At 53.4% G+C, this 26190-nt stretch overlaps 9 protein-coding genes across 9 annotated transcripts; 4 read left to right on the top strand and 5 right to left on the bottom strand.

Moving 5' to 3' along the window:
• Positions 1-785: 785 nt before the first annotated feature.
• On the top strand, positions 786-4277 carry SCP_1002800 (Putative alpha,alpha-trehalose-phosphate synthase [UDP-forming] 100 kDa; the record flags this gene model as incomplete). The annotated part of the gene is made up of 15 exons (XM_027762145.1): positions 786-992; positions 1045-1125; positions 1180-1377; positions 1434-1643; positions 1702-2174; positions 2233-2329; positions 2386-2451; positions 2503-2723; positions 2775-2832; positions 2884-2973; positions 3026-3067; positions 3120-3490; positions 3555-3675; positions 3730-3872; positions 3923-4277. 15 exons carry the CDS (start codon positions 786-788, stop codon positions 4275-4277), a joined length of 2733 nt encoding a protein of 910 aa, XP_027617946.1.
• A 333-nt stretch (positions 4278-4610) lies between these two features.
• Positions 4611-4964, bottom strand: SCP_1002810 (hypothetical protein; the record flags this gene model as incomplete). The annotated part of the gene is made up of 2 exons (XM_027762146.1): positions 4611-4878; positions 4936-4964. The coding sequence occupies 2 exons, from the start codon at positions 4962-4964 to the stop codon at positions 4611-4613; spliced, it is 297 nt and encodes a 98-aa protein (XP_027617947.1).
• A 2127-nt stretch (positions 4965-7091) lies between these two features.
• On the top strand, positions 7092-8066 carry SCP_1002820 (hypothetical protein; the record flags this gene model as incomplete). Its single annotated transcript, XM_027762147.1, has 1 exon — positions 7092-8066. The coding sequence occupies one exon, from the start codon at positions 7092-7094 to the stop codon at positions 8064-8066; it is 975 nt and encodes a 324-aa protein (XP_027617948.1).
• A 515-nt stretch (positions 8067-8581) lies between these two features.
• SCP_1002830 (hypothetical protein) lies at positions 8582-10277 on the bottom strand (the record flags this gene model as incomplete). The annotated part of the gene is made up of 6 exons (XM_027762148.1): positions 8582-8734; positions 8804-9208; positions 9265-9445; positions 9499-9602; positions 9656-9862; positions 9918-10277. The coding sequence occupies 6 exons, from the start codon at positions 10275-10277 to the stop codon at positions 8582-8584; spliced, it is 1410 nt and encodes a 469-aa protein (XP_027617949.1).
• Positions 10278-10820: 543 nt separating this feature from the next.
• SCP_1002840 (Pkinase-domain-containing protein) lies at positions 10821-13894 on the bottom strand (the record flags this gene model as incomplete). Its single annotated transcript, XM_027762149.1, has 7 exons — positions 10821-10898; positions 10956-11290; positions 11344-11443; positions 11495-11777; positions 11833-12926; positions 12993-13244; positions 13559-13894. The coding sequence occupies 7 exons, from the start codon at positions 13892-13894 to the stop codon at positions 10821-10823; spliced, it is 2478 nt and encodes an 825-aa protein (XP_027617950.1).
• A 1154-nt stretch (positions 13895-15048) lies between these two features.
• Positions 15049-15594, top strand: SCP_1002850 (hypothetical protein; the record flags this gene model as incomplete). Its single annotated transcript, XM_027762150.1, has 2 exons — positions 15049-15246; positions 15310-15594. The coding sequence occupies 2 exons, from the start codon at positions 15049-15051 to the stop codon at positions 15592-15594; spliced, it is 483 nt and encodes a 160-aa protein (XP_027617951.1).
• A 1388-nt stretch (positions 15595-16982) lies between these two features.
• Positions 16983-17857, top strand: SCP_1002860 (predicted protein; the record flags this gene model as incomplete). Its single annotated transcript, XM_027762151.1, has 4 exons — positions 16983-17262; positions 17330-17569; positions 17624-17704; positions 17754-17857. 4 exons carry the CDS (start codon positions 16983-16985, stop codon positions 17855-17857), a joined length of 705 nt encoding a protein of 234 aa, XP_027617952.1.
• A 616-nt stretch (positions 17858-18473) lies between these two features.
• On the bottom strand, positions 18474-20324 carry SCP_1002870 (hypothetical protein; the record flags this gene model as incomplete). Its single annotated transcript, XM_027762152.1, has 2 exons — positions 18474-20206; positions 20270-20324. 2 exons carry the CDS (start codon positions 20322-20324, stop codon positions 18474-18476), a joined length of 1788 nt encoding a protein of 595 aa, XP_027617953.1.
• Positions 20325-21770: 1446 nt separating this feature from the next.
• On the bottom strand, positions 21771-22592 carry SCP_1002880 (hypothetical protein; the record flags this gene model as incomplete). The annotated part of the gene is made up of 3 exons (XM_027762153.1): positions 21771-22160; positions 22372-22471; positions 22528-22592. The coding sequence occupies 3 exons, from the start codon at positions 22590-22592 to the stop codon at positions 21771-21773; spliced, it is 555 nt and encodes a 184-aa protein (XP_027617954.1).
• Between the last annotated feature and the right edge of the window lie 3598 nt (positions 22593-26190).

Genomic DNA, 26190 nt, shown 5'->3' on the forward strand with positions numbered 1-26190 from the left:
CACTCCGAATAACGGCGATATCGTCCAAAGTCGCCGTGAGCAAGCACGGCATGGTTGTCGTGCTTCCGCCGTTCGTGGCATCAAATTCGCACCCTTCGGAGCTATAAACTTACTCTCGCAACGACGCGTGAGCGCGATACATACCGTCGCCGACTGCTAGGAATCGTCTCGCAGACGGATCGATTTCACTGATGTCATCCGCGGCAACCCCCACTAACAGCACGGGATCACGAGGAGGACCGAGGTAACTGCACGGGCTGGAGTATCAATCTTTCCGCCCCCGTTCGTAACCGCAGCAGATTGACAAGCAGGTTCTCGAAATTGGCTGTCAAAACATGCTATCGAAACCCATGCTAGTAAGAGGCAATGTATAGAAAATTTTCGAGCGATATCAACAAAAAGGGATCCACCACAGTGGCACCACTAACTCGTATCTCCACAGACTCATGCGACCAATCACCTGTCAATCGGCAGGCGGTCCTGACGAACGTTTCACGGAAGTTAGTCGGACGCGGGAAATGTTTACGTCCCCAGAAGTCGCGAACGATCATCGAGGACTGGTGAGAGAAGACATAAGAGAGGACGAGGATCACCCAAAGGCAGTGGAACACGAGCAGAATATGAGTGCAGGCCACGAAGAGGGCAGTCTACTAGACGCCGGAATCGATCACGGTGAGACACGTGCACGTGACGTCAGGGATGAGCACTGACATTTCGGGACGTGGGGTCAATCGTCAACAAAACCGACCCATCGCACCCATCTAGTGTCCTCGCCGACCACCACCATGAGCTCTCTCCGCCAGCACAGGGTCATTATCGCATCTCTTTTTCTGCCCACCACTGCCGTTCTCGGTGACTCCGCACCGTCGTCCCCGCTCGTATCCACTCCTGGTGATGCTCCGTCTTTTCCGTCTGCACCGCCTCCTGTAAGGCCCTTCCTCAACAAGGCTACCGGTCCGTTGAAGAGTATTGTCGAGGACCTCAAGGATAAGGTAAATGTCTGCCCGTATTATGTTTTGGACAGTCTGATACAGCCGCGTACAGTCACGGCAAGCAACCCCCGCTGCAACACCGCGCGTAGAGTCCAGCAATCCCTTTACGTCATTCCCCGGGCTTGACGTACCCGTGAATTCCACAGCGACTGCTGTATCCAGCTCGCTCGTTGATGCGCTCTCCCAGGAGAATGGTACTAGTGCGAACGGCGTTAACGGTAACCATGTGCGCCCGCACCAGATAACACACCCCAACAGTACCGCATCCCAGCCCCGCGTGCAGCGGCGCTTGTCCCGCTCCTCCTCCCACCGTACCCCCACGCGTTCTCTGTCCAACCATAGCCATGATCTCAGTCAGGGCTGGCACCTTGAGAGCAACCCGCATGTATGCGTCCCATGCTTCGTGCACATGCAACATCAGCTTACATGCTGGTTATGTAGTGTAATGGCGGGCTGAAGAACGCAGTGGGCAGCATGGGCGTACGGATGCAGCGCAAACTCTGGGTAGGCACACTCGGAATAAACACAGATAGGTTCCGCGAGAGCCTCCGGCGCTCCATGGAATGGCGCATGCGCGATGATTCAGACAGCACCCCGGTGTGGATCCCTGACGCTGAGTTTGCTAGCTGCTACGATGAATTCTGTCATCAGGCGCGTCTCTCCCCATTAACAGCGCTTTTCTGGAATGCTGACGCGCGTTTGCGCGCAGGTGCTCTGGCCGTGCCTACACTACGCTATCCCGGATGCGCCCAAGACCAAATCGTTCTATGAGTCCGCATCGTACAAGCAGTACGTCGCGGTGAACCAGCGTTTTGCGGACACCATTGCGGCCGCGTACACTGACGGGGACATCATCTGGGTGAACGACTACCACCTGATGCTTCTCCCGGCTATGCTTCGTGCGCGTCTGCCTGGCGCACCGATCGGGTTCTTTATGCATGTTGCGTTCCCTTCGTCTGAAATCTTCCGCTGTCTCAGCATGCGCGAGGAGCTGCTTCGCGGCTTGCTGGGGGCAGATCTCATCGGTTTCCAGACTGCCAACTTTGCGCGGCACTTTAGGCAGACCGTAAGCCGTATCCTCGCCGCGGAGGCCCTGCCCAAGGGCGTGCAGATGGAAGACCGCTTCGTTGACGTCGGTGTGTTCCCCATGGGCATTGACGTCAGCAGCTTGACGGAGAAAAAGTGAGTTTTCGATCTACTTGCGTACGGACTTTGATCGTAAAGTGCGTGTGCGCTACAGACACGATCCGGAGGTCGCGGAGTGGGTTAAGCTGCTCAAACAGCGCTATGCTGGCATGAAGCTCATTGTCGGCCGCGACAAGCTTGATGAGATTCAGGTATGTTTTGGTGTGAGAAAAGAGATCATGTTTTGACTGAACTTCGGACCTTTCAGGGCGTGCGGCACAAGATGCAGGCCTTTGAGGCATTCCTTGACAAGTACCCGGATTACCAGGGGAAGGTACGCGACCACTTCTTCAGTTCGGCGATCTGGTATCTCACTCGGTCGCAGGTGGTCATGATCCAAGTTGCGCTGCAGACAACAGAGGAGAACGAAGCGCAGGGTGGCGTCACGGACATGGTCTCGCACCTGAATTCGCGGTTTTCAACGCTGACATACCAGCCCGTCGTGTTCCTGCACACCCAGGACCTCACGTTTACGCAGTATCTTGCGCTGCTCACCGTTGCAGATGCCTTTATGGTGACCAGTTTGCGCGAGGGCATGGCACTCAGGTCTGTTGTGCGAGATGCCCAAGTATGTCGGTGCTGACGGGTGAGCTGCAGGACGCACGAGTATGTGGAGTGCCAGGAGGAGAGACACCGGCCTCTGATCTTGAGTGAGGTAGGTTGCTGATGTGCGTATCTGCTCAGTGGTGTCTAATACGTCGTACAGTTCACGGGATCGTACAGCTACAGCGGGTTCCGCTCTTGTATACCCATCAACCCGTGGGACAAACGCATGACTGCTAATGCCATATACCAGGTTCGTGTTTGTTCACCTGCTTGATAAGTTGACTGACTCTTACCATTCCTAGGCTCTCACGATGAGCGATGATGAAGCGACATCGCGCTGGGAGGTATGGAGGAAGGTTCTGAAACGACGAATATTAGCTGAGCTGACATCAACAGGACATGCACAATCACGTCGTGACCCAAAGTGCCCAAACCTTTGTGACGTCCTTCCTGCTGCGCTGCCTCCGCGCAAGCATCGAGCACCTACGGGGCGACACAGTTGATGTCGCAGAACTCGACGTGGCCCGCATACTCCCGCGCTACCGCCATAGCCAGAAGCGTCTGCTGCTCATTGACTTCGAAGGCACTATTTGGCAGCGCGATATGCGTTCCATCATCTCTGGCGCATTCGACCCTCCGGCAGACGCGATCCGTTTACTCAATCGCCTTGCGGAGGATTCGCGCAACGAGGTATGGTTGCTTAGCGGGCTGCAGGTCAAGGGTGTTCTCGAGGTTGCTGCGAAGGCTGCACCGCAAGTTGGGATTGTGTGAGTACGGTTAGTCTTCAACTGTAAGTGCACTGACGGCTTCATGTTTGCTCGGCTTGTGCAGTGCAGAGAATGGGTGCTTCATTAAGATGCGTCCAGGCCGCAACGGCGAGTCGTCGTGGATCAACATGGTCGTGAACTTTAATCTAACTTGGAAGGCGCCGTGCCTCGAGATTCTGAACTACGTAGGTCCAGCTATTTGATTTGTTGAGTTTTTCTCATACGGTTGTCGTCATTAGTTCACCGAACGCACACCCGGCTCGTTTATTGAGGAACGCGAGGCGTCCATCGTCTGGCGCTTTTGGACTGAGCCCGACCATCTCTCCGACCGGCAGTGGGCACGTCGCCAGGCTGCAGAGGCGCAGAACCACATCTTCGACAGGCAGGTCCATCTTCCTATTATTTAGTCTTATGCTTACAGATCTTTTTTAGTCTCGGCGAACGCTATGGCTTGCGCATTATCCCGGGCGCGAACAGCTTCCTGGTGTTACCGAACAACATCTCGCGGTCCACAGCGGTCGGCGCGATCCTGCAGCCGGGCGGACCCGCACACGCAGCTCCAGCGCCGCGCCCGTCATGGATGACTTCCGAAACTAGCGAGACGGCGGGTGCGGGAGACGTCGACTTTGTACTCGCTGTTGGCAAGGACGAAAAGCTGATGCGCCGCCTGAACGAGCTCGATTGCGCCGAGACGGTGTCGACGGGCAGGCGGGGCACGGATGCGAAGTGGAAGCTCGATCCGGATAACGCTGTTCCTGCGTTGTGGCGGTTTGCTGAGACAAAATGAGGCATAGTAGGCCCGCCTGAGACCAAGACGGCAAGCCTGTGAGAGAAGATCAAACGGTTTGATGTTGATAGAAGCGAATTTTATGTACGCATAAAGTATTTGAAAGATACGTTGTAGAACACGAAGTGTATCCATAGACATGTATACCTCTTTTCATAATAATCGAAGCCCAAAGTCGAGTATTGCCAGGCATCTGTGAGACCGACATTGAAGCTTGAAGCCGGACAACTGTACGCGCGAAGAGGTCACAATATTTGCTCACCCAAAGTTGCAGGTTAAGAGTTTTATAGGGAACGCGGCATTTCAACTACGGATACCTGGCAGGTTAGATAGCTACAAGGACAACTTGTCGACGCTCCGTTGCGTCTCGGCCCTTGCCACAGCGGTCAAAAGACGGAAAAGACGACTCACTTCCACCGGTCGTTTCCTGCTTGCGGTTCTCAAACGTGGAGCTGACGATGACCGATGCGGTCCTTGGTGACCTCGACATTGTCCTCTCCTCGGCCGAAAGCATGCTCCTCCCCGTTGCCATGAGCACACACCAGTCAGGATGTAAAGGGTCTCAACGGGGTTGCCCTCCAGGAAGTGGTACTGGTCGGTGCTTCGCGGTAGGTAAGGGATGTCAGAACATTGACAACGGGATTACGTGGTAACGTACTTGGGGCCGATGTTGCTGTTGCTGTACATGCTGGGTTGGTTCAGAATATGGGATTGTGGGACTGTGCGGTTAGGGGGGCTCCGGATCATACTCGCAAAAATGCGCTTTATTTACCTTGGAGATCGGGGTACGCGTGCACCAGCGTTGACGATATGTTGGTACGTGCCGGTTTCGTATTATAAAACCGTGGTGAAAGTGTAGTCGCATCACTGGCCTTCTTTCTTTCCATGAAGTTGAATGTACATGTGTTGGCGGAGCAAGAGCTAGAGTGGTTCAGCATCCGGCTGCTAAAGCTGTAGTGATGAAGTCAGTACTGTGGTGCAGTATTTTGGGCTTGCAAACGATCCTACAGCTTTAAAGGATCAGATGGAAAGTCGCTGAGTAGTGCAAGTAATGAATTTTCTTACAGGCAACTAAGGGCACGAACATTGGCATTGGGCACCTGAACGTCGCCCAGGCAGCCCACATGTATATGGCCGTGTGGTTACACAGCCACCAACAGAACTATATTCATAAACGTTGGCATTCATTTCGCAAGAGCTCCTTCGAGAAACAGGAAATCTGAAAATTGATCCCACTGCTGCTGCCGCCTGCACGAACCCAGCCTGTCACGATGGCGATCACGCCTGTGACGAAGACGCGTCAGTCACGTGGTAGGAAAAGATTCCCTTACAAGAATTCTGAGCTTACCACCGTCAACTCATTGAAGTTGGGTGGGTTTCGACTATGATCCCGACAGCTGTGTTACAAGGCGGACGGTCGGCATGGAAAGGAAAGTAAATTTTTTGACCTTTGACTGCAACTATCACTGACATTGGTGCCTTTTCAGGTCCGTTCTTCGTCGCCTTTCCTAACCTGCGCAATGCGCTAGATAACAACATTCCTATACGCACAAAAGCGCGTTCATGCACCATCCTGCCAAATTTTGTTGGGTACGTGTTACGTATTCCAGTCGCCGCGTCTGGAGCCCTGGGAACCGAGCATTGACGGCGCAGCAGGATCCGCTTCCAGATACACAACGGGAAGGACTACGTTCCGGTACTTATTACGCAGGACATGGTGGGTCACAAGTTGGGCGAGTTTGCGATGACCAAGAAGAGGTTCACATATAAGTGCGCAAAACACCTGTCTCATGTATTTAAGTTTGGTTGTGATGGTAGTTCTTCGTTCACAGGGCTACTAAGAACCGGTGATTCCCTGCTGTCAGCACCACAGTTATTCCTTCATATGCTGCATGTATCGTATACCATTTCCTGTGCGTTTCCTGTGCCTCCATCGGGTGCTGGTTACGAGTCCCTAGGAGGTATGTTTGGTGCGTTCAGCGCCATACGTATGGAAGATAACGGATTTCGAAAGAATGGTATCTCCTGGATATTCTCGATCAATGGTTTACTACTTCTGCATGCTGAAGAATATTGGAACACGCCTACTTGATGTCAGATAGGTACCTCGTAGCACTAGTCGCTTCTGCCGGACTTTTGAACTCAATGTAATCTATACAGCTACGGCTCAGAAAACACAGAAACTAGATCAATACGGTTCTGAACACTGCTGGCGTTCGTGAGATTTGTATCTTCGAGAATTGCATCCTTTCTGGAAGCGCTAACGCGCCACCAGTCACCCCTAATCATGCCCCTAACATGAACTTTCCTCACTTTCTACCACGACCCCTTGAGCCAGTCATTTATCCTGATGCCTTCACACCAAGCTCTCAAAAAATATGATATCCTCTTAGAGATCTTCATTCAACTTTCACCTCTAATTCAGCCACTCCACATGATTTGTTGATCAGGCGGACTGCCCTGGCGAGGGCTGCACGCGTGTGCAAGGCGTTCTTCGACCCTTCAATTGATGTCCTATGGCAGGATTTAGGAGATGGCTTGGAGAATCTGCTGAATGTAATACCTGCTTTTCATAGCTTAGTAAGTCTGTGAGATTTTAACAGAGGAATTCTGATAAATACTTGTCGCGTGCAGTATTATATCCAGCCAGTGGTTGAGGATGTGGCTCCAGAGCATTGGGTGCGTTTACAAGACTACGCTCGCCGCGTGCGGAATATCTCGATATCTTCAAACGAGGTTCGCAAAGTTGTGCCAATCTTGTCAAATTGTCGATGTCGCAGTGGAGGAAAGCCCTTACTCTCTTCTATATCTTGCATGCAGTTGTTCCGGTACGCGGCCGAGCTGCCGTTGTGCCTACTGCTTTCCTCATCTCTCCAGTCTCTCGAGCTCCGCAGTAACTCACAACCGCATCTGTTGTTGCACTCCATTGTTGAAAGCTCGCCTTACCTGCGGAATTTGCATCTACGGCTTCAGTGGACGGCCGCCACATTCTCACTGCTTCCAATAACCGGTCTCATATATCTGCGCGACCTCTCAATATTTTTAGATTATGACAACACGGGTTTCGATTGTACCAAGTTGCAGGCCATGGCCGCGCTCAAAGAGCTCGAGACACTTTCCATTCGAGGCATGTTCAAAGGAGAGCCCAAATCCTGTTGTAGCTTTGCCAAGCTGCGAGAACTCCGCATCGACGTTTCTTTGTTTGGGAGTTGCAGGTCTATCAAGTCATATCTGGGCGCAATATCTGCACCACATCTACGGAAGCTTGCTATAACCATCTGTAGTGACCTTCAAGATGTAGAGGGCGTTCATGATTGCATGACTGCGATCTATGGACCGTCTCTGTGCGAGTTCCAGTTCAGTTCCTTTGGCGTCTTTCGGAATAGCCCTTTCATTGCACGGATCCTCGCCCTCTTCGGCCCCTTGCTTCGCATCCGAAATGTGGTTCACGTCTGTCTTGATTGCAATGTACAACTGTCATTCTCCGACGACGATGCAAAGGCCATGGCAACAGCCTGGCCCGGGCTGAAGAGGTTCCATGTCGACACTCAATTCAAAAGCACCGCTACCTTACCATCTGCCCTGACGTTGGCTCACTTTGCGCGTGGGTGTCCAGTGCTGGAAGATCTAGAACTCCAATGCATGCGTATGGACAACATCACTTCCCCGGAGATGCTCCCCGTACAGAGCCACCCTCTGCGGATGCTCAGCATAGAGAACCTTCCTGGGGGGCATTACAGGATTTTGCAGGAGCGGTGCAGGTGCTGGACTCCATGTTCCCCAGTCTAGACTTGGATCTGTCCTTAGCAGGTCCACGGTGGCGCGATTTCCCTTCTTTGATGAAAAGGCACAAGCTCGCTGTCCATCAATTAAACAGGAAGTGATGTTTTTTCAGACTAGCGTTACTTGCACGACTTTATGCATACATCGCACTGTGAGCCTGTCATATCCTCTGTTGGCGGTGAAGCTCATAATATGTCTATCTGGCGGGTTTGTCTACAGCATGTGCCAATACGCAGTTCCAGGATTGTCCAAACAGCATTTGCATAAAAACATAGCGTATCAACGTCGACATGGATGTACATAATCAGTCAGTAGTAGGTTAGGGCATACACCTACGGTCCAAGGGCTAAAGGTCAACAGCGCAACATAGAATCTACAACGATCCACCCGAAAGCGAGCACAGTATTAACTCTCAGCGTTGCGCGGAGTACATGTACAGTAATGAGTAAGCGCAAAAATCCGATAGCTATAAAACTTAAGGTGCAAATGATACAGTCGTCAAACTTGAGCGAGGTCGTCAGTCAGAACTTGCCTAGCGCGAGCACGCGATACAGGGCGGTCGCGTCCTCGAAGCGCGAGTTGCGCAGCGCGAAGTGCGCCATCTCCGCCGAGTCCGCATCCGACCCGGTATCGACGATCGAGTGCTTGATCAAGGAGCTGTAGAAGCGGCAAAGCTGCGTCGAGGATGGACGCGATCAGCCTGAAGGACAACATGCCAGTCACGATAGTAGGGAAAGACTTACGTGTTGAACGCCCTTCGCGAAGCGGTCATCGCTAATGGCACCCTCGCGCTCTTCTTGCTCGGCCTTATCAAGCCAAACGATGCACTCGTGGATGAACCAGCCCAGTACCTCTGTTCGAACAAGGTCGGCAATCGTCGTCGTCCCGCCAGTAGTGACATCGGGCACAGCAGTGGGATCACGGAGAAGCCGCCCGAGCAGATCGAAGGAGGGTAAGGTCGGCGGGAGGTGCTGCAATACGTCCAGATAAATACCAGGACCATAGCCGTTAGTGGATGACGGAGGCAGAGCCAGGAGCGCCGTCAAGAGAGGCTGGGCCAGCGTCGGGTTGTTCATTATTACGGAGAGGAGGTCAACCGAAGTGATGACCGGCGGAGACGTCAGTTGCGGAATGAGGGGGATCAACATCTGAGGAATGGGTAGACAATCAGCGCAAAAAAAATCAAGAATATGAAAATACGTACGCGTTGTTCTGAAATGGTCAAAACGCGGTTGCGCGCGGCCAACAGCAATGTCATTGCATCGGAGAGCTTCTTCGTTTCTTCTTCTCGCTCCCTGGAGACGGCCACGTCCGGCGCAGCCTGGGTCGATGACGTCACATCCGCTGGCGTGGGCCCCGTATTGTCCGAAGCTGAATCTCCGAAGCTGATAACAGGCTGAATGAACGGCGGACACGAGAAGACTGCGCTGCAACGTACGGATCGAACTTGGGACGTGTCTCTTCATCGAGATACAGATTCGTTGCTCTGAGCTGTGGCGGCAAGGGCGATCGTGCTAGAGTGCTTGGAGAAAACGGATCGATCTGCGTGACATGAATCGGTGGGCACAGCACTAACAAGCGGACGAGATGCTCACATCCTGCCCATCACCCTTTAAGATCTTCCATAGCACCCAGACGAGCTGCTCGTTTTCGCTGATACCTCCCGCGTTCGCGACCTGTCTCGCAAGCTCGCGCTCCCTGCAGAAAGCCGCGAACAAGACGCCCTTGAACGGATTAAGAATAAATGGATGCGGTGCATATAGTGAGTACAATATATAAGAGGCAAGTATCCGTTGCGCAGGCTATAACAATGAAGATCATGAGTTAAGGTTAAGCACGAATATGACGTAGACTGACTGGTGCATGACTGTTCAGGAGCGGCCATAACATTTCAAGACATAGCGGGAACCGCGAGAGCGGCTGTACGAGCTCAGTGAACGCCTCCGCAGCCTTCTTGCACGGCACAGCGCACGCCCGCGACAGTAGATGGCTCACCGACGCCCGGACTGAATCCGCGGGCGCGACAGGCTGCTTTCCCGAGAGCGGGATGGTACCGGCGTACAGGCTAGCTGTTTGCATCATCAGAGCAAGATCGCTGGAATGATCATGAAGACTGGTGCCCGATGAGCGAGGCCGTTCGCTCGCTGACGATGGCGGTGTTAACGAGTCGATGAAGTTCGCAGCAGCCACATCGGCTGTTTGTCCCTTGTTTGCCATGAGATCTCAGATTTATAGCTATCACCGGCCGCCCTGCGGTAAGATCATGGAACATTTGGACCGACTGCAGAACGACTTGTATCTTTCGCCTCGTCCATAATTGTGAAGGATAAGAAGTCATTCTGAAGGGAGCGAATCATTCAGGAAAAAATAATATCGGGCTTCAAGTCTTTCTCAACGACATTGACGTCTTGCCGATTATGGCTCCGATCCTACCAAGTTAACGGTGATCTTGACTTCTAGTAATGAACCGATATTCCTCAACATATCCCTCATACATATATGTGCACGCCTACTATGTACAACAATAGGCCTTCAAATACGCGTCTAGAAGACAGAAAAGTACAGTACGGGATTTCCAACGGTGCAACTGAAGGATAATAGAAAGGAGAGGGATGGCGCTTAGTCGAGTTAATAGATACTGGACGGAAGATGAACATGTGGGAGCGAGAGATACATGCGGAGGAGAAGGAGTGTGACGAGTGAGCCAAAGGGACGAGCCACGCAGCATCACCAGATGGTCCAGAGAATATAACGGAGAAATCATGACGACTGCTTCGTCCTGAACCGCAGGAGAGGCGCGAGACCCGACAGCGCGCATGCCTTCTTCAGGAACTCGTGCTGCATCGAAGATGTCAGCGCGAACGTGGGCGTCAACACGACAATCGTGTAACTCACCTCCAGCAGTTCGTCAGCAGTGGCCCTGCTTTTCACATCTACGCATAGACACACGCTCAAGAAGCCCTTCAGCTCCCGACTCAACGCCTCAGGCTTCTTCAACGTTGGCGTCCCGTTAGTCGCAATGAGGTACAGCGCCTTCAACGGTTCCTCATCCAGATACGGAGGTTCGTTCTCGATCATTTCAATCGCCATGATACCGAGTGACCAGATGTCCACCTTGGCGCCGTACTCTTTCTGCTTAACGACTTCTGGGGCCATCCAGTACGGTGTGCCCACCATCGTGGCACGCTTCGACTTCTGGTCGGTGAGCTTCGCACAGAAGCCGAAGTCAGCTGCGAACCACGCGATTAGCATAGATTGAGCACGCAGTAGGTGTAGGACATACTAATCTTGACATGACCCTGAGCATCTAGGAGGACATTATCAGACTTGATGTCGCGATGGATGATGTGCTGGCTATGCAGGTGTCCCAACCCCTTGCAGGTCTACGCAAAGAAGGTGAGTTTGCCATAACACGAAATGAAGCTAACTCCAACCTCAAAAGAGATACTCGAGATCTGATCCTCCTCCAAGGTGTTGTTCTCTATGATATCAGTCAACGCACCACCTTCCATATACTCCATCACCACCCAAAGCTCATTGCTCTTGACTAGATAAGCTTCAAGGAAGTTCACAATATTCGGGTGCTGCGACTCCTTCATGACCAGGATCTCGTTAACGATAAGCTCTTTCCGCGGCTGATTCGACAGGTCCATCTCCTTAATAGCGACCTTCTTCCCAGTTGCAAGCGTCTTCGCGACATACACATGCCCGGATGCACTGCGCACGTCCTATTAGGCTTGCCTTCCCACACCGATCAGATAAGGCCACTCACCCCTGCCCAACCTTGCGAATCTTACTGTACATTGTCTTCGGATCGTCCTCACTTACAACACTACGCAACTTCTCCATGATCTGTACCTCGTTCATCGTGCTGATGCGCTTCTCCTTCTCCTTCGGTTTCTCGAGCGCCGCCGCAGCCGCCGCCACCCCGCCACCCCTCTCCTCAGGCGGAGTGACGGTGACTGCAGGTTCCTTCGGCGCCGACGGCTTCTTCATCGGCTGCAGAGGCTTAATTGCTGCCGTCGCACCAGACCCACTAGTGGACTGCGAGATAGGTAGCGTAGTCGCAGGCGCCGTCTTGGTCTGCGCGATGTTAGGTCGCGTCTTATCCGACGACTCGCCAGACAGGTCCTTCTGAAGGCTTGGCGGCTTTGCTGTCTGTGTATCCGTTGGTGGCCCAAGCGCCCTGGCGCGCGCACGGAGGTCGGCGGACGAGGGTGTGTGGTCGGGGAGCGGAGGCTTCGGCAGGCCGCCGTGCGGCGCCGGCGGGGCGGGGCGGTTAGCGGTGAGAAGGGGCCGTGCAGGTGCAGGCCGTGACGCCTGGAGGGACCCTGCGGACATGGGTGGGATAGTCGGGCGGAGAGCGGGATTCGCCTGTGCGGCCGAAATGGTGTTCGCATGCTGGGCGTGCGACCCGTTCACCAGCTCCGCGGCCCGGGCGAGTGCGGCGCTGGACGACATCTGTACACCGTTGATGCCTGTGACGGTGTCGGTCCCATTCATAGTTGCTGGCGCGGAGTCTTGTCGCTTTGCCTGTGGCCGGGTGTCGGTCAGCGGGGACATCTTGTTCATGCCAGCTCCGCCGAGTCCTGTTCCGGCATTAAACCGTGGCGCACTGGTCGTGTCGGAGTACGGGGTAAGTGTGCTTGTGCTTGAGTACGTCGAGCCAACGAGGGTCGACGCGCTCGTGCCGCTCGTCGAGCGCGGAGACAACGTGCCGCCAAAGTCGCCCATCTCTTCTATCTCCCGCTTTTTGTGATCTGTGTAAAATTCCAGCACTTCCAGCACCGCTTGGGGGTCCTTTGCGTAGTCTTCGCGCGTGATCGCTGACTTGGTGAGCAGCTTGCTCCATGCGTCAGGCAAACCCTGCGTACAGTATAGAAGGTCCTAGATCAAAATATGTTTTTCTATACATTTGACTGGGGCACGTACCGTGAAGGCCCCTGAAACCGGGTCGAACCCAACGTGTACCTTGTGTACGAAATTTGTGGGATTGCTGACGCCCATCAACGGACTTCGCGAATAGATGTCATCCTGCCAACCGTAGAGTTCCTCGTCATTCTTAAGTGAGAAAAATATGCGCTTGTCCTTCGTCTCCAAGAGTAGACAGTAGGGCTTCAGGTCCGTTCGCTCGATATTCGCGATGTCACCAAGGTTTATGAGACTTTGGTATTGCACTGTGGTCTAGTAGGTATGGAAATTAAGTCAGTTTCAGGCTATCGATTTCATCTCGTCATCTCCTGCAAATTATTGCCACAGGCGGAGAAGAAGATGGCGTTTGGCGGTACAACCTCAATAGAGAGAGATGTATCCCGGACGCGTCTGCTGTACGTGGATAGACGTGTATAAAGGTCTGTCGACGTACACCGAAGATGCTGTTAATGAGCTCTTATATCTACAGAGAAGGACAAAAAGATCCTCATGGAGACCGAGGCGCCCGATGCCCTATAAATCGCGCGCCGCATACTGTACAAGTAAATCAAAATGCCCGAGCTCACCTCATTCTTATGGATCGTAAGCGTCTGCTCCTTCAGGATCAACCACTTCGGTCTCCATAGCCAGCTGATGACACCATCCTCCTTGATCGAGACATACCCGACCCTCACGGTGTTCGAATGCGAGCTCATGTCTGAGTTGCGATTGGGGGACCCTCCTATGCCTGAATATGACGAGGCGTAGGAAGAGCCAGAAGGTGAGGATGTCCCAACCGAGAAAGACGAGGTATATCCGGAAGCAGCAAGCACATTTTGGATATCGGTTCCTCGCCGTATTGGAGCGGCAGGGGCGGGTCGTGAGGGCGTCAAGGAGGTTGCAGTCACTTGATTAAAGGCCATCGTTACGAGTGAAGATTATCCTGGAAGAGAATCACCCCAGTCGAGAGAGTGAGTCGCCAAGTCCGTTGCGAATGGTTGGAAAGGCAGGCAACGAGGAACGGAGAGATCGAAGCGTCGGGAGAATGCCTTGAATGATGTCGAAAGGTTTGTCGTCGTCGTTGGTGGTGGCGAGGAGCACTGCTGAGTTTGTTGGATGGAGAGTTGCTTAGACGGTGGACAATATGCAGCACAACACACCGACCAATCAGAGTAAGCACACTCGGATCTAGCCGACACCTACGGCGCCTTACACATCTTGAATTGTCAGGGCAACCGTAACGGCAAACACTGAACTTCGAATTCTCCGTCCCACGACTTCATTAAAAACATATTCTACTCTGCAACGGTCACAATTTATATCCACGATGTATTCGGGCTCAAGTTCAAGGAGCTCGAAGAGCTTCCAGAGCTTCCAGAGCTCGAGAACCCGGCGCTCACACCTCATCAAGTTTCACAGCTCGAACAGGGGAAAGATCAACCGGTGCGAGTCGCAGAAACGTTCCTGGCATTGGCGTGTGAAGCGCCCATGGAGAGGGTTACGCCCAGGCGATACTTACGTCCGTCTGCACACAAACTCTGCACGGAGGTTATGATATATGTCCTGTATTTCCGGAACGTGAGACGTACCTACATAGACCCAGCTCCTCCAGGTGAGGCCTATCCAACGCGTACGTTGCAGCCAGACAACGAATACTGCCATGTATACCGCCGACAGAAGTTCAGTAGCGATTGAGTATGTGCCTCGCACGGGGGCGTACTGCTGCGTAGATATAGGGGGAGATAGCGAAGATAGCGAACAAGAGAACATCGGTCGGTCATGCTCCACCTCAGACACGGATCGGCGTGCAAGTTCCTCCTGCAGCAATAGGAGTGGGGAAGAGGTGTGCTCGTGGTGGTCATGAAATGTTGGTGGTCAAGTCATGGTGCTGTCGAGAGTAGATAACTGCTAGAGCATTTGAGACTGAGACTTTCAGAAGGCATGCCTGCCGCATCCTGGGCATAACAATAGCACCACACGAACCGACCGCAAGTGACGCCGAAGAGTGATCGGGAATGGCGGGCGGAGAGCAACTTTGCGCACCGACGTGACACGGTTCCTCGCGCACACAATTAGCATGTGCGAGCGCGGCGATAAGCAGAGTCTAAGCAGAGTCCGCGAGGGCGATTCGGAGATGCTTGCTATTGTTCTACATCTCGATCACGTGAGAACCATCGAGGAGGGGGAAGTGATGCAATTCAATCGGACACAGTACATCCCAAGGAGGTTGACCGGTGAACATGACAGGACGCACCTGGACTTAATGTCCTACAAGGTCCGTACTCTTTGTTCGACGATTCGATCTGGGTCGTATTTTCGATACCTGAAGCATTTGCAGCGTTTGGCACAGCTCGGGCAAGGCGGAGCTGCGTGTTGCACTCCAGAGCGATTGTCCACTTGGTCGCTACCTGCACCGCTCGAGCAAGAACTGAATGGTCAGCATTTGCGGAGAGGCCGCGATACGAAGGTGTACGCAGCACGATGGATACGCCTGGGATACTCGGAGCACACAACAAGTCACATTGCTTCAGATCAGCGCACCGATAGCCTCGTATCACCCGAGATCCAGAGACAGATATACTTCACCGTGGGGGATGACACGGAGCGAGCTATTGTCTGTTGACGTCCGTTGCAAAGGCAGGCGGGAACGTTACTCAAACACGGATGTTTAAGTCCAACGCCGTTCCATGTAACCACCTGTCAGGACGCTTCGCACTGCACAATTAGCTGCGCGCGCACAGCCGCCATAGCAGTATAAAGAGCAAGCCATATCTCTCTGCTGGCCAGAAACGAAGTCCACTCGCTCCAGACGCTAGCTTCGTCTCCTCTCTCCCTTCGCATTCAAACCACACTTGCATTTACATTCGCATTCTCCCCATCTGTAATGGACGCCTTCACCGTTGCCTCCGCCATCAGCGTCGCTGAGGAGATCGTACCCAACACAGAAACCCCCACCGAGTCTGCCAAGGAGGGGTATGCCTACTGCGGCAACCCCTGGTGCGTCGTCGCCTAAGGGCGCGACAGGTACGTGAACGAAGTATCACTCACCTCTCAGCCAATAACCCGCTCTTTGTAGGGTCCCAGCGACCATTTCCCGGCACATCATATCCACGATACGAGCTCGTTGACCTTCAAACACTTTCGTTCGCGCAAGCGCTCTCCGCGCGGTTCTTTGACATCGGACTTCCGAGTAGTTTAATGGACTCTAATTGAGGGAGGAGGCATCGCACGACCACCGCAGGGCGGTCGGCACGGACACTATCGAGAGCGATTAGCATGGACAGTATTATCTTCACACGTTGTTGTACCGTTCAGCACACCTACGTTACGCGCAATGTCACGGTCGCTGAGCGACTGAATTATCTGTAACACATTAGCGAGGAATCACGACTCGGAGCCTTGAGGGAGCGAGCTTGTGTATCCATGTTACTCATGAAGGTCAGAACTACTGAAGTTAGTGTACCATCACCAGCACTTTTCCCTGATATAGAGGTCAATGGCCAATGCATCCACGGGTATGCAAGGGTGCACAGCGATCCGTGGTTTGATTCATCCGTCAATGCCTGCACGAGTGCAGAAAGACCAGAACCACACGCAGTGCCCAGAGTATTACAGGCGATAGTGTCAAGCTGCTCCCGAGTCAGCAATCAAATCGCCCGCTTGGCGATGGGATTTAGCTGCGAAACATAAAAATAAGAACGACCAGCCGTGAAAGCACATTGTATAGATTGCGAACGCACGTTAAGACCATTCATTCCATCACTGCCGCAGGACCACGGTAAAAAAAAACTTTCATCTCGGAGACATCGAATCTCTGCAACTGAATGCAGAGCAACGTAGACAAATTGTCGGTTCAAATACTTTCACGCAAGTTGTTCAACGGAATGACGAGTATGATAGTTAAGCGCCCAACTGCGGCATTGCTAATCTAATCTAATCAGCTATACTTCGTGCCAGTGCCGCCGCATAACTAAGTACCTTCACACTTCCTCATTCGCAGCAATACATCCAATGGACGACACCCAGGCACCAAGTTCTTCCACCCCAGCGACCAGGGCGCGAGGAAGGGGAAAGTCGCGTGGTGGTTTAGGGAAATACCTCCGCGCCCGAGGACGAGGACGAGGGCGAGGTCGTCCAGCGGAATGGGGCCACCGACTCGTTCTAGAGGGTGAGGAGCAAACTGAAGTAGACGCGGAGGAACAGGAGGAGCAGGAGAAGAGGTACGCGCGGCGGCAGCTAGGATCCAATGCCGACCGATATGTCGAGCCACAGCCTGAGCTCGACTCGGAAGGTGAAGTTATATTCATGGTCGTGCCTGAGATCCTAGTCGTTCTAATGGGGATTTGGTTTTAACGTAGGAGAGGAAGTGGTAGAGCCAGAAGTCGACCTGTCGGCGTTTCTCGAGCGCCAGAGACACTCGCCAGGGCCCAGCGTTGCACCACCCCCAGTGGAAGATGAGGACGTAGACACCAGCCTCTCACACATCGGGCCTCGCGTACATAATGCTCAGTCGAAGAAGGGACGTGTACAGAAAGTCGACTGGGATGCTGAACTGGAAAAGATGAATCGCGAGAAGGCAGCGGCAGAGGCAACATGGGGTAGGTGTCTCTGTCTGCACTCGCAGTATTCCGCTGCATGCTCACTTGGTATAGAACTCAAGTCGCGCTTCCGTGCTCAGACCGAGAAACAGCGCGGGAAGCCGACACAGCTGGTCAGTCGGGTTAGGACTCAAGGTATGTGAGATCATGCAGGAGTTTTTCCATGATCTTATTTCAGGAGTAGAACGAGTCTATGTGGAAGCTCCTCCCCTGCCCACTGATCAACCGAAGCCGGAGAGGACGGAGAAGGAGGGAATGCAAGATTTCCTTGACGATCTTCTTGGATAGGACTCAAGTTGGAATGTTGTATGTGTTGTCAACGAGTATCGGATCTTTGAATCCTAGGTCACGCAGAACTGAGTGTCTCGCATTTCAACGTGGTCTCCTCAGGTGAGAGCGATGGGATAGATGGTTACTGCGCAAGTGCTCAGCGGTGAGTCTCTCCACTCAATAGACACGCAGATAGTAATGGTCATCTCATGAATCCATATAGGCCAACATAATGATGCTACAACCCTGCTGCTGTCTCTCGTTCCACAAGAACACCCCTTCACCCGTGGGGCAATATCAATGCATCTGACTCGGAGCGCCAGGCCATCACCCCCCTGTGTATGGGAGTGATGCTACTCACATCCCAATTCACGCTCCTACCATTGTTCTCAATGCGCTCATCGCGACCTGCCTCAACCACATGACTATCGCACCGTAGTACGCCAGAGCACACAACTGATATGATACAAAATATATATATTATATAAACAACCCCAAGGTAATGCAGCGATGCGATGGTATACAGTAGCATGAACACACGGTATTAGTACGTATGATAGCAATTAACACAAGCTCGACATAACTATAGCACACAACTTCTGAGGTCCAAGACGCTGCCAGCCCGCCGTCAGGCTCACACACTAAACCACCCTTCGTCCTCCGGATCTTTGATCAAATTCACAAAGAACGAGAACGCAAGAGCGACAAAAGATGCCAACGCGACGCCCGCCGCCCACGCGAGCCGCATCCGCACCAGGTCGGTCTCGGTGTTCACGAGGACGTCGTAGGCATTGCGCCCGAGCCCGGTAACGCTGCTGTTGCAGTAGCACCGGTCGAACACGTTGCTGAACTGGAACACGCACGCGAGCACGATCCACACGGCGTTCATGAACGCGAGCGTCTTGCCGACGCGGCGGAGCGCGATGGCGAGCATGCCCGCGAGGCGCACGGAACGCATGTTGGCTAGAGGGCTGCTTGCGTGGTACGAGCGCGGCGACGCGTGGTGCGCTAGTGCGCTTGAGGTGATGAGGATGAGCCAGACCATGGTCGACACTATCCCGTAGATAAGGTACGCGCCCGAGCGACAGCCCAGTCCAATCGTCGGTGTGAACCAGACGACGATGACAGCCGCACCCGTCGTGCCCCACTGCAGCGAGAGCGCCAGCACGGACGCGATAAACATCCGCGTGAACACGCCCTGGCCCCAGTGAGACCTTCGCATGTACACGGGCGGTTCGGTGTAGGCCATCACCTGCGCGAGAGTGCCTGTTCTGTTGTTTCTGTGAATGCTTCCGTCCTCCGACAGCGTCCACAGCTGCCCAGAGACGGGAATATGGTTCTTGGCCCTCATCGCCGCTGCCCGAAAAGCAGCTGCGACGTCCTCGACGCGCTGCACCCAAGGGAGGAAGCGTGCATAGTTAAAGATAGGTGCGCTAAGCTCTTGGTCGCGGGTCACCGATGCTAACCAATGCCCGTCACGGACGAATCCGTCTGCATAGCTGTCAATTGACAAGGCTCTTTCATCCGTTATGCTCGATACCTTGACTACCTCTCCTGTAGGAGTAGTAACAAACGGAAGAGGGTTTGTCTTGTCGAATGCGCGGCGTAATCTCACAGTGTCACATTTCGGGGACAGCTGCAGCCACCCTCCAACAATGGGCAGAAGCCATAACCATACAGAGCCGACGCCTTGCCCGTTGGAATTGATGTTACTGTTGATGTCAGTCAGCGACTGCACCACGGTGAATACGTAGGCGGCGACGACCCAGACAATCTGGGTGAGGGCAGCGATGGACCACGTGTGCGTGTAATCGAGGGCATCGGCGAGCTCGTCCCACCACGCATTGTTCTCATGCAGAACGACGAGGGAGGAGAGAAGAGCGTCATCGTAAGAGATACGAAGCTGGGCTTGCTGCAGACTGCCAAGAATGCGAGCAGCTTTCTGGGCATTTGGATATGCTATCCTGGAAAACCGACCAGCGACCCACCGCCCGTTCAATACGGTAAGGGCCAGGGAATACGCGGCAAGAGTAGGCGACCCCACAGTCAGGTAGACAGACGTGAGGTTTCCCAGTCTGTGCTTCGCGCCGAACGGAAGCTGAGATACGAGTGCGAGGTAAGGGAGCAGCCATGCACTGAACTGCTGCGAAAAAGTCGACCAACTAAAAGGCTCCTGGTCCGAACCACACGCTGATAAACACAGCGAGTATGTGATGGCAGTGGCATTTTCAACGGGAACAGGATTTCCGTGATTGTCGGTCCCACCATCTTGTCCGTAGGATCCGCTCTGGATGGCGGCGAAGCACTGGTCAAAATTGACCGATGCGAGAACTGGTTGGATGAAGGCGAGAGCCAGTACGAGATGGGCTACGTATCCGAAGAGAGGCGTGAGGATAATTGGACCGGGCGAGATACGAAGAGTGGACATACGTATGCTGCCGTGACGCAGCAAGCAGGCGACACGTGTAAACCAGGAGATAGCCATGGCTACAAGTTGGTGCAAGTGAGGTGACAGTCTAGCTGGAGGGCAGCAGCACGAGTTACGACGTAGAACGCAAGACGAGCTCAGTTACCCCTGTGGGTTCTCGTATCTCGTCCAGTACAAGCACGGACGGAGCACTGGGACCAAGTTTCTTGGGCCGATATGCCCAGGCGGTGACCTGCCAGCGCGCAGCCGGCTGCCAGTGGTAACCGGGTCTAAAACTCATTCGTATCTGTCAAGGACGACAGTTGCCGCACAGGCGCCCTGCCAGGACCGGCTTCGCGAGTCACCAATCGGGCGCATCAGTGCCTTCGTGCAGACCACCCCGGAACAACAGTACGTCCCCATCGACCTCAAGAAACAGCCAAAAGTGTCGTCAGACCGCTTTTGCGGTGAACCAGCAACATCAAACAGTGCACTCGTGTCGACACGACACTGCGCGTTGCAATTAATGACGTCCATACGTCGGGGCACAGCATTGCTGTTTCCCTCTTGCGTTTAGCCTGGAACCTCTCGGGAACCGTGAATGACTGGGGAAACGCCACAGCACTGCCAAGCACCCGAGCCTGTGGTTCAGTTTTGCTCCTCGCGGGATGCTCTCGAAGATGGTGTGCACGGGCAAGGCACTCACCTCTAGCATGCTGCCCAACCACCCGGCGGATGACGTAGATAAGTTCACCGCATGCTCAAGCTGGCGGGATCTGCCAACTGTGAGAATGAAAAAGGTTTCGTGGTGCTTTGCGTAGAGAAGGAACGGCCGGCGAGAATCTCCCACTTGCGCTGGCGAAGATTGCATCAGTGTGATTGTCAGATCATGGACTCGGATGCCTCAGGCATCCATGATCTATCTATTCTGTGCGTCAGTGAGATAGGACAAAACCATGGATCTTCGGCAATAAACAGTACAAAGAGCAAAACACAGAGGGGCTCAAAGTCATACTAAAGGGCGGCACCAGCCGAACTCGAAGGATGCAACAAGTGTCACTGATTCTATAGCCTTCCGTGCACCGTGTTGATGTCGAAGTCGTTCGTGGAGTAGAACAAGGCTCATATGCACAGACTTTTCTCAGAATTATGGAAGACGGACTTTAGGCTTATATTGTTGAGCAACCGAAATTCCATTGCTAAGAAACACAAACTCGTCTACAGGTGTGAATTTCAAGTAGACTAGTACAGAGCTCAAATTACAGAGTGGATAGAACCAACATGGAAACAAAGCTGTGAGGTACACAGCGGGTTACAGAGTGGATAGAACCAACACCGGGACGCACATCTTCTCCAACATATAACACGACCGTTACAGAGTGGATAGAACCAATACCGAGGCAAACACCTTCTCCAACGCACAAGATGCACGTTACAGAGCGGATTGAACCGATACCGAGACGAACATCTTCTCCAGGTACAAGGAGAAGATACAGAGTGGACAGAACCAACCAACATCGATCTTCAAGAATTGCCGAACGTCGAACCCAACAGATTGCCAGCTGCCGCGCGCAATATCCTCTCGAACCTCCTATGATTGGTCTTACGGCTCGTATTGCGCTTCGCTCGCTTGTCCTTTCGGGATCCAGGTTGGCACTTGTAACCGGGATACTTCTGACGGTGGGCTTCACTTTCGAGTGCCGCGCGATGCTTGTAATATTTGCGCTCCTCCGAGTCCTCAGGGAGAGCACGCCAGCGGGCGGCTGCGATGCGACTGATATCGGTGTGGGTTCGTGGAGTAGTAGGATCCTCCTTGATTGCCTGCCAGTGATCCGATCCGACAGCGAAGACGAGGCGCGAAGAGCAGCTACATGGAGGTGGGATTCGGCCTTCGGGTTGGATGAGACCCTGCGACTGCGGAACTCGATGATGGGGTCGCATTGATGCAGAGCGTAGCTGATCCCGGGAATGATGCTGAACATCGGCCACCTCCATGCCTCCCTACGTCGCTCCTAGACATGCCACCATGGCCTGAGAAGCATATAGAGTCGAGGCACCTGCGGTCAGCACGGTTAGTGCGTCGACTACCTCCTCCGGCTACTCGAGGCAGGACATCCGGCCGTACCTCCTGCCGTTGTGCAGGAATCACCGGCTTGCCGCCCTGGAAATGTTCGTTCAGAACAGCGCTCGCCTCGATATGGTGCTCAACGCCGCCTGTGCTAGCGCTGCGGAAAAAGGAATCGTTAGGGTAGTGAAGAGACAGACGGTCGAGTTAACGCACCTCCATTCGTAAGATAACGTGTGCGGTTCGCGGATGAGTTCGTCTGAATAAGGTCCAGAGCTCATAAGCGGTGATTCGGGATAGTAGAGATCGTTTCTTCATGTCTAGTGGAGGTGTGGAGGATTGGGGTTAAGTGAGGAAAGCTTGTACCTGGTGGACGGTCTTATATAGCTCGAAAGCCCGGCGCTTGCGCCACTGAGCAACCTCGGCAGCAAGAAAGCGGCGAGATAATGGCGTCACGTTTCAGCAGAAGGACAATCATCTTAGATACAAAACAATAGGGGGCGCGCCATGCGCCCGATGCAGAATAATCGCCAAGCAAAGCAAGAAAAATTTTTGGCAGAAGAGAAACCGCAGCACGCCGTTATAAAAAAACACTGCCTCCAGGATCCAGTAGAGATGCGGCGATTTCTGGTAGTGGCTATCCTGAAACGCTTCAGCACAGCTGAACTGAGCAACAAACACGTACCTCGTTTGTTAGCGTCGATGATGTTACAGACGACCGAGCCACGCCCGATTCCACTGAAAATCTGATCATTCGCCAACGCCAAAAACTGCGGCGGTAGTGCATGCAAAATTCAACACCACAGAGATCCGTGACGAGCTCGACTTCAGAAAAGCGACGACCGACAACTTCGAGGTAAAAGAGACTGACAAGGTCTGTGCATTAGCAGCGCTCGTTCCATTCCAACAGCTTGAACATATCAACACGGTCCACGGAAGACTAGAATCAGTGACACCTGTTGCGTCTTCGACTGGTGCCGCCTTGTTTTTGCTCTTCGTCCTGTTTCTCGCGGACGATCTGCACTGATACAATCCTCGTAAGCCGTTCCTTGTCTATGCAAAGCACCACGGATTTCATTCACACAGTTGGCAGATCCAGCCAGCTTGAAAATGTGGTGAACCTATTAGTATCTACTTCATTCGCCGGGCGGCTGGACAGTATGCTAGATGTGAGTGCCTTCACCCTGCAGACCATCGTCCAGAGCGTCCTGCGAGCAGCACAAATGAATACAAGCTAGGGTGCGTGGCGATGCAGTGTCGGGGTGCTCTCCCAGTCATTCACGGTCCCGGTGAGGTTTCGGGCTATACGCAAGAGGGAAACAGCGATGCTGTGCTCCGAGGAGTGACGAATGTACTTAATTGTAACGCAGTGTGTCAACACTGTCGAGCACTGTTTGGTGCTGCTGGACGCACTTTTGTTCCGGCGTAAACTGCAGGTGAACCCGAGCTCCGAAGGCACTAAATGCATCCGAGTAGGGACTTGCAAGCTGGTCCTGGCAGGTGCACCAATTGTTCTTCTTGACAGATACGAATGAGTTTTAGAAGCCGTTGATACCAGCCGGCTGCGCACAGGTCGCCGCCTGGGCAGCCCTAGAAACTTGGTCCCAATGCACCGTCAGTGCTTGTACTTGACGAGATACGCGAACCCACAGAAATAATCGCGCCCGTCTTGCGTTCTACGTCATAACTCGTGCTGCTGCTCTCCGACCAGAAACACTGTCCTTGCACCATTCTGTAGGTATGGCTATCTCGTGGTTTATACGTGTCGCCTGCTTGTGGCGTCACGGCAGCGACGAGGGTGTAGCATCGTGACGGCAAGGAAGAAGCTTGACGTCGAACTTCGTAGGGATAAGATAAGATTGAGATAAGATCCAAGCTACTCTCAGCGCTATGAATTATAGAAGACAGATGAACACTGCATAATTAGTTGAGCAATAGAAGTTCCATTGCTAAGAAACACAATCTCATCTACTGACATGAATTTCAAGTAGACTAGTACAGAGCTCAAGATACAGAGCAGATAGAACCAATACGGAAATAAAGCCGTGAAGTACACAGCGGGTTACAGAGTGGATAGAACCAACACGGAGACGAACATATTCTGCAACTTGCAAGGTGCACGTTACAGAGTGGATAGAACCAACACGGAGACGAACATCTTCTGCAACTTGCAAGGTGCACGTTACAGAGTGGATAGAACCAACACGGAGACGAACATCTTCTCCAACGTACAACATGCACGTTACAGAGTGGATAGAACCACCACCGAGACGAACATCTTCTTCAGGTACAAGATGAAGATACAGAGTTGATAGAACCGACGTCGAGATCTTCAAGTATTGCTGAACGTCGAACCCAACATATCGCCGTCTGCGGCGCGCGAAATCGTTTTGACCGTTCGGTCCCGGAGGTGGATCACCTTCCACACACAGCCATTCTCTAGCTCCATGCTTGAGCTCCATGAGCGAACAGAAATGCGAGACCTCGGTTCGGGTGTCCTGTACGCTTCAAGCCACATTGGGGGACGCGTTCGAGCGCACTGTGTCCGCGCACTGGAGCAGACAGCTTCACGGCCACACTAAGATTGTTCTAGTCCTGGGCTGGGCGGGTGACGGGTCCAGAAAGCTTCTGATGTCGCTGGCCATTCGTGGTGAGCACGAGAGTCGTCGACAGCGCAGGTACTATGGCGCGCAGGTGCTATAAAGCGAAAGGGCTCTGAACCGGAGGACGATGCATAAAGAGCAGCTACGTGGGGGTGGAAGTCGGCCTTCAGGTTGGATGGACCCTGCAACGGTGGAGCTGGATGGTGATGCGTAACGGTGGTGTGGCTCTCCGAGTCGGCTTGACGCCCTCTCCAGCACCCAGGGCTTTCTCCCCACGGGATTGAACAACACCTACATGCCGCACGATTAGGGTTTGGTAGCCTAGCGTCTGATTCGGTTTGACTGCCAAAACGCGAAATCGGGGTTTGAGTCGGGTTCCGAGACCCAAAACGCAGCCCAGTCCTTGATTCGGCGCATCCGACTTCAGTTCCAGTGCTTCTACGACGAGTGGCCGGAGGAGCTGGCTGACCCGCCGACGCTGACCGAATGTGGATTGATGCGATGTGTGTTCCGAGGTTTCCCTGGGTCATGGTGGCGCCTCTGGGAGTGACACCCATGGAGGCTAACCAGGCTCACCGCACGTCTGTAGCTGCCGTGCGCGAGACTGCATCTGGAAATGCTCGTTCACAACGGCCTCGCCTTGACGTGGTGCTCAACGCCACCGGTGTCAGCGCTGCAGAAAATGGAATCATTAAGATAGTGAAGAGACGGACAATCGAGTTAACGCACATCCATTCGTAAGATAACGCGTGCGGTTCGCGGATAAGTTCGTCTGAGTGAGGTCCAGGGCTTATAAGTGGTGATTCGAAATACCAGAGATCGTTTCTTCATGTCCAGTGGAAGTATGGAGGAGTGGGGTTAAGTGAGGAAAACTTGCACTTGGTGGTGGGTCTTATATAGCTCGAAAGCCCGGCGCTTGCGCCACTCAGCAACCTCGGCAGCAAGAAAGCGGCGAAATGTTGGCGTCACGTTTCAGCAGAAGGACAATCACCTTGGAGACGAACAATAGGGAACGCGCCATGCGTCCGATGCAGAATAGCTGCTAAGCAAAGCAAGACAAAAAATCTGCCACGAGCAGACGCAGCATGCCGTTACAACAAAGCACTGACTCGAGGATCCAGTGGAGACGCGAATTTCTGGTGGTAGCTATCCTGAAAGGCTTCAGAGCGTTTGAAAAGCGACGGACACGTACCTCGTTCGTTAGCACGAGGAATCGGCGAAGCGTCGATGATGCCACGGGCGAGCCAGCCACACCCGATTGCACTGACATTCGCCA

Source organism: Sparassis crispa (genome assembly GCF_003851025.1).
Source record: "Sparassis crispa DNA, contig_000009F, whole genome shotgun sequence".
Taxonomy (NCBI): domain Eukaryota; kingdom Fungi; phylum Basidiomycota; class Agaricomycetes; order Polyporales; family Sparassidaceae; genus Sparassis; species Sparassis crispa.